This window comes from Helianthus annuus, chromosome 11 (genome assembly GCF_002127325.2).
Source record: "Helianthus annuus cultivar XRQ/B chromosome 11, HanXRQr2.0-SUNRISE, whole genome shotgun sequence".
Taxonomy (NCBI): Eukaryota; Viridiplantae; Streptophyta; class Magnoliopsida; order Asterales; family Asteraceae; genus Helianthus; species Helianthus annuus.
Genome location: NC_035443.2, coordinates 183919090 through 183926994, shown reverse-complemented (window position 1 = coordinate 183926994; position 7905 = coordinate 183919090). Strand labels below are relative to the sequence as shown.

Below are 7905 nucleotides of genomic sequence, written 5' to 3'. Positions count from 1 at the left end.
TATAATAATGTAAAGGTCTCAAGTTCAAATGAAATCATCCATTTTCTCTTAACCACAATTTTTGGCCCAATTTTTTTTTTTTTCCCTGAGGCCTAATTTTTTTTAGAGTTCTCGATGACGGCTCTGAACAGAGATATACCACCAGGTACACGATTCTTCACTTGCTAAGTTATAATCTTCACAAAATAGTTAAACTTTCACTACAACTAATTACGCAATTTTTAAGTGAGGAAATACTGTGAAACAAGTTAGTTTACGCAATTAAAGCGTCTTTCTTTAGCTTTTTATTTTTAACGACCATTTTTTCCGAACCTATATGTGTGCAATTTCTTGGCTTGTTACCTTAACCATCATTTTTTTCCCGAAACTATGGATCTGTCGTATTTTTTTAAATATTCAACGTAGTAAAATTCAAATCTTTTTAGGTGCATCTTCTTGGTATACTAGTAAATATCCCAAAATCTCCAAGCATGTGTTTACTTTGGGTCAAGCTTAGCTAAATAATGCATTTGCTACACTTTCAACTATCCGGTGGTCCCTTGAGAAGGAACGTAGAAGAAACTGTCAACTAGTAAACAAACGTCTTTGAACTTCCATTAATATTTACAAGCAGGTGTTGAATTAAAAACAACCTTCACTTTTTCTATTCACAATCTCCCATAATGGATTCAGATTCGAAAACTCCTGCGGAAGTCATGATGCCATGGGTGGGCTTGTATGCTGCTATAGCATCTTTCATATGCGTCATTGCAATGGCAGCCGATGCCGTCCAAGCAATATGGCATAGGAAGCTCTGGTTTCCAAATAGATTTTTCTCTCTTAATGCTACTACCATCACACTTATTGCAATTGCAATGAAGCTACCGGTGGATCTAGGTACCTATCAACTTAAGCGCGAAAAGCATGTAAGCATTTTTTTCTTGGTCAGCATGTTAGCCAACTTTCTCCCTTCTTTAGGGCTTATGGATGACAAAGAGCTTCTAATGAACATTGTGGCCTTAGCTATCCTCTTGATCACTATTGTTCTAAATATGGGGATCCAAATTTATATGTCATCATCCTTGTTTTTAGAATGGTTTTTCGAATTTCTTTTAATGCTTCCCCTTCTATGGCCATTTTCGGTAGCTTTGACAGTTTCATCAATGAGAAAAAAGTTAGAACACAGGTATAATGAGTCACAACAACTAGTTTCAAGTCATCAAGAGAAAATGTTTTCCGCTGAGGAACTCAAACTTTATGTTAAAAAGTACTGGATGATGACAGAAACTCGAAACCCTCAGTTTGTAATTGCTTGCTCACCAGTTTCTTCTGCCTTTGGGGTTATATGTGTACTATTTGCTTTGAATTCAAGTTTCATTTTAAGAAATATTATAAAGTACAAATATTATGATGATCAGATTGAAAATTCGGATTATAAGTGGTCAGTCATGATATTTCTTATCGTACAGTTAATTGGGATTGTTGTAGGTAGTATTGCACCAATTTTAAGATGTTTCACGTCTATCGGTCATTATAGTCTCTCTAAGAAACTAAGCAAGAACCATTTAAATGTGTTCCGAGTTGAAAAACACTGGATCGAAAGGCTTCAACAGTGGAAACGTAACCATGTTCATTCACATATTCCAGGCCGTTATTTGAAGATCGCTTTTCATTACATAAAAAACGCCTTTTTAAACTTTTGTTTAGCACTTCGTATTGCGGTTCTGGAAATATGTAAAACAATATGTCTTGCTCCACGAGCTTTTCTTATCTTACTGGCCTGTTGTTGGTATTTCTCTAAGTCCTTTTCAGAATGGCTTAAAAAGATGGAAATAACATCTAATGGCAATATGAGTTCAGAATTAGAAGAATATACTAGATATGTTGTCCAGATTGATGAGGAGGCAAAACTTTCAAAAAGAATATTAAGAAATACGCTCCATTCTATAACTCAACTTCTTGACGCGGAGAAGGAACCGCGTAATCTAATGAGGCTTTTAGAGAAATCTAAAGGATTCATTGGAGTAGTAGAGTTCGACAATGACCTAGTTCAACCTTTATATCCAGAAGAAACCCACAATTGTTGGAGCCTTGTAGTAACATTGACAACAATTGCCATTGCACTTCCTAACATTGCAAATGTTCATTTCAAGGGGCTTCTTGCCGGCATGAGTGAAGGCCTCAAGATTGTAAGACATATTGAAGATTGTCTCGACGCAAATGGTGAACTAGTAAGTGCAATAAAATCGGCAAGAAGGGTGTGGAAAGAAGTTGAAGTATACCGCAAATGGCTAAAAATTGATCTTCAAAGTAACGCTCACAAAGATAAAACATCTAAAGAGATCCTTAAATGGTTAGGAGATGAAGGAGAAAAAATTATGAAAATGTTTAAGAGTAGCCGAAAATCAAGTATAGATCATTCGCCTTATAAGTTCGTACCTCCAAGTTCCATGTACAGGATCAGCACGAGCATATTATCGTACTTCAATGAACAAGAAATCTCGTTGAATGATGAAGCCCTTTTTGAATGGATATCTACTATAATTGCGAGTATTTTGTTGGCATGCTTTACCAACTTACCACGTGTCATAAAAATGAAGTGTCACCACAATGCAATAGAGAAAAGGGGAGATAACATCCGGATTGCAGCCCAACTTCTTGGTAAATCTAAAGAAATTCTTAAGATTCTTGAAGCACGTCCACTCCCTAACATAGGTCAAGACTCGATGGCATACATTGATGAGTGGTGTGTACTTCCCAAGAGTCAAATACCAAATGGTTGTGCTTCTTCAAATGAGATATACCAAGATCTTCATGTTGTAGTGAGTCCATAGTAACTATTTTGAGATAAGTGCGTACACATTAATGTTGTGATGATCTATATATGTCTATAGCATAATCCTTCTCGTGATTGTTGCTTATTTAAAGATATCATTACTATGCTTATTATATATGACTAGTGAGGTTGCCTCACAAGATGCAACGACGATTTTGTACGTGTACATTGGTGATTTTCCTTGCCGGATGCATCTGATAAGCTGTTTTTTCCCATTCATATTTATACGTAAACAATATATAAATGAAAATAATTAACAAAATAATAGTTTTACTAAAAATAAGTGTAAAATACAAAAAAAGACTCTTGATAATCGTCGTTTGTAATCATAATCTGTTAAAGTTATGGATCCAAGCATGGAAGAAAGTCGTTATGAAACAAAAAAAAATTGATTTGACTAAACATCACCTTTTAAAATACCAATAAATGTCCCGTTTATGACTAAAAAGTAAGTGTAAAAAAAGGAATTTATTTCTACTTTTGATCTTCATTGGCTAGCCGAAGTAGTACGTGTGAAACTCGTAGATACCAAAAACTACTTAAATTTGCAAGTCGAGGTAGCACTTGCGAAAGTCGTATACAATACCAACAATTGGGTATCCTTATTTTGATTGTTAGTGGTTGCTTTTCAGGTGATATTGGTCATCAGTTGTTTCTCTCTGTGTATAAAATAGATCATGTGTTTGTCATGATCTATCAGATTAATTGTTTAGATTTGAGAGTACAATTGTAAGATCACTTGTTGAGGGGGAGTATAAGTTTATAAACACATGATTTGATGATATAAAATTTGTGATGACTTCCTTGCAAATTACTTGTGTTTATGATTCATTATTATTACGCTGCAAGTAATTATAAAAAGATGAATTATTATTGTTCTACTGATCTAAACACACCCTGAGTTCCCAACATCTCGTAACTGAAAAACATCAAAGGAGATTCTTAAATGATTGGGTGAGGAAGCGGCAAAAATTGAGATACAATTTAATAGCAGAAAAAAAGGAAAGTATAGATCACTCACCTCATAAGTTTATACTTGCAAGTTCCATGTACATAACAATACTATATTCACGCGAGAAACTTTGTCACGAAATAAAAATCAATTTCCTAATTGTATTTAACTCCTATGATGACGGGGTAGCCCAAGACTAAATAAAATGACTAAAATACATGAATGCCCAAAGGGTCAAACGGTTCAAAGGTTGAAAAGCTGAGGAGGTGAAGTAAAGCAATATGAGAACAGTAAGTGGTCACATCTCCGAATCATCTCACCAACTCACCAGCCGCAAAAGCAACATGGAGCCACAGAGCACATTCTTTTACCCGCAGGTCAAAGCATTCAACCCCCAAAAATCGCAAAACCCCCACTGCAAGCATGGTCACTAGTCAAACACATTCCCCTTCAGGAGATGTCTTCTCCTATAAATTTGACACTTCATTAACTGAAGGGAGGACATTCCGAGCCAGCTTTGATTTCTCGAAATCTCTGGTCATACATTATAAGTACTTGCTTCTCGCAAGATACTCTCTCTCACTATCAACACACATTCCTTTTGCTAGCTCATCCGAATCTGAATACACTTCAGAGGATGATCTTTAGCAAACGACAAAAATATACTAGTGAACCTCTCTCCACGTCTTGCAAACGTGGGGGGACCCCACGACCTGCGTTAGGTAAAGTTGAACCCTTCAACCCTTTTGCCTGACCAGCTAAGCTACTATCCTTGGTCTATTATTTGTTGCATCAACAACTTACTACATGCATTGAGAATACGGTCATAAAAAACGAAGCAAATTTCCATCAAAAACAATACCATTAATCACCAAATGAAGCCAAGATGTAAAACTATTCCAAGAACTGATGTAGACACCAATCTCATTACAACAATAATTGATTTTCGAATTCTAGCAACATTTCAAGAGAAAAGACTGAACTTTGGTTCGGCAAAAATATATTTTCATTATTCTTGCTTTATGGGTACATTCTCTTGCGGTGAATCTTGACTAATCTCTAGCATCTTGTCAATAGATGGAGGTATATATGTCTCTTATGTGTATCTTTTGTCGAAATGACATGCCAATATACTGAAGTGGCCGAGGTGCATTGTTGGTTCAAATCGAACTAAACGCGTTGTTGGGTGATCTAGTACTGGGTTTAAGACTAGAAAAATAGAGGAAGCTTCGGTTCCACGGATGACGCTAACGTGAATCAACACTTCATATTTTTTTATAACTACTATCAGTTATTATTAATATCCACCCATTTAACAAAATGTTATGTGTACCATCTCATTAAAAAAAGTATGGTTGGTTTTTGTGAGGGCACGTGTAAATAATTAGGCTATGCGGTATGGTGATCATTCTTCCTTGGAGGATGATCCGTCACCTATGCGTCATGTCATAGTTACTTTGAGGATGGTCAAAGACACAAAAACAATGGAAATATAAGGTAGTGTTTGTTATGCAGGAATGAGAGGCGGAATGGAATGGATGATTACGAGAGAATGAAGAAAAGAGTGTTTGATTGGTCAATGGAATGGAATCACTCATTTCAAAAGACATTCCATTCCCTCATAATCATTTCATCCATCCCCCATGTTTTTTTTCCTTCCATCCCCTCTTACACCATTCATCAACAACACCACAACCCACCACCTTCGCCACAACCCCCCCACCACCACCCATAACCGAGGCCATCGCCGCCACCCGCAACCCACCACCCCGACAGCCACCGCCGCCGCCACCACCCACCCACCCGCCACTGTTACCACCCACCGCCGCGACCAACCGCCAACGCCACTCACTGCCGCCACCCACCACCATCGTCGATGCCACCACCGCCACTACCAACCACCGCCGCTGCCGCCACCCACCACCACCGTCGCCGTCGCCGCCACCGCCACTCGTCGTCGCCGCCGCATCGCCACTCGCCGCCACCACTACCACCCATCGCCGCCACCGCCACCCTCCAAACAATACAGAATAATAATTCATTCCATTCACACATGGTGGTAACCAAACAAGACATGGAATGGTAATGATCCATTGCATTCACTCGTCCATTCCATTACCTCGTCCATTCCATTCCTTCGTCTATTCCATTACCCCATACCAAACAGACCCTAAGGATGATCCTACCCCACTAGTTTACTTTTTCTTTAATCATCTACTTTTTTAACATTTAACAAATAAAATAGAAAAATAATTTCATTAATATTAAAAAAACATTACATAAACTAAAAAAAACATAAATCGTAAAACTCAATCTCTCAATTATAAAAATACAATATGTTTACAATATATAGAGATTCAAACAACTTATACTAGGAAACCGAATAATACAAAATTAATACAATTACACATAATCATAGAGATGATTCGTAAATCATTTGCATGATTTACGTTATGCTTTTACCCCCCGTCAATCGAACAGGTGGGGGACCAATACGAAGTAGGCCGGGAAGTTTTTCAAAGAGGGGCCTTAAGAGACTTTTAATGAAGATATCCGTAACATGGAGATTGGATGGAACAAATTCTGTATAGAGACGACCAGAGGAAACAAGCTCACGCACGAAATGATAATCAATGTCGATATGCTTTGCACGTTTATGTGAAACCAGGTTTTGACTTAGAAAAATAGCACTCTTGTTGTCACAAAGCAAAATCGGACGAGCCATAGGTAGAGCGTGTAGTTCTCGGAGAAGGTGAGTAAGCCAGATGATTTCAGCTGCGTTATTGGCCATGGCACGATATTCAGATTCGAAACTAGAGCGAGAGACTGTAGGATGTTTCTTGGCACTCCAGGAAACCAGATTGCCACCCAAATAAATAGAATAACCGTAAGTGGAGCGTCTGGTTTCAATACAACGGGCCCAGTCTGCATCAGAGTAGGGATGGCAATGGGTCGGGTATTGGTAATCCCATACCCGTACCCGGTTATAAAATCGCGTCCTATACCCGACCCAATACCCGTCGGGTATTTGTCAGGTAATTACCCGTCGGGTATCGGGTATACCCACGGGTATCGGGTTTACCCATTAGTTTGTTAAAAGATATACGTTGGGATTTCTAAATACATTTTTTTTACTATTGTAATTATTATATTATTTTATTTATACAAAAACTATTATAAATTAAAAGTGTACATTACATATAAGTTTTATCATAAGTTAATAATAAGTTTATAATAATACTTATACACTCACATGCATATACTTTAGAACATACAAAATATAAATACCATTATCAAATGCATATACTAAAATAAAATTTATTTTTTCACATTATGAACATACTAAAATAAATCATTAATAGACAAGGGTTAATGGAAAATAAAAGTATAAATTAAAAAAAATCGGGTATATAATAGGGTATATAGTTCGGATAAACGGGTATGCGATTTCAGGTAATCGGGTCGGGTATCACCTAATCCCGTACCCGACCCATACCCGCGAAATTTTTTAAAATTAATCCCATACCCGGCCCAATACCCGTCGGGTATCGGGTATACCCGTCCCATTTGTGTCGGGTTTCGGGTATACCCGTCGGCCTCGGGTATTTTTACCATCCCTACATCAGAGTAGCCAACGATGGTTGTTGAAGTTGGTTTGGAAAGGGTTAACCCAAAGTCAATTGTTCCTTTAACATAACGTAGTATCCGTTTAACCAACTGAAAATGAGATGTTGTAGGGGCCTGTAGATGTTGACCGGCTTGATTTACTGCATAAGAGATGTCTGGTCTGGTAATGGTGAGATACTGAAGAGCTCCATCTAGAGACCTGTAAAGAGTAGGATCATGAAATGGGACACCTTTGCTGAGAAACGTATAAGTGGTAGCAAGAGGAGTGGCAACAGGTTTGGAATCTAAAAGACCAGCATGAGACAAAATGTCATGTGCATATTTCGCCTGACTGAGAAAGAGACTAGCATCAGAGTGAGTAACTTCAAGACCCAAGAAGTAACCGAGTGGACCCAAGTCTTTGACTGAAAATTTTTTATGCAGTCGAGCAACACAGGACGTAACAAAAGAGGAATCATTGCCAGTGATGATGATGTCGTCCACATACACAAGAAGATAAACAATGGCTTTT

The 7905-nt window shown here is 37.8% G+C and overlaps 1 protein-coding gene across 1 annotated transcript; it reads left to right on the top strand.

Moving 5' to 3' along the window:
• Positions 1-662: 662 nt before the first annotated feature.
• Positions 663-2813, top strand: LOC110888956. Its single transcript, XM_022136448.1, has one exon. The coding sequence runs from the start codon at positions 663-665 to the stop codon at positions 2811-2813; it is 2151 nt and encodes a 716-aa protein (XP_021992140.1).
• The last annotated feature ends 5092 nt before the right edge of the window (positions 2814-7905 follow it).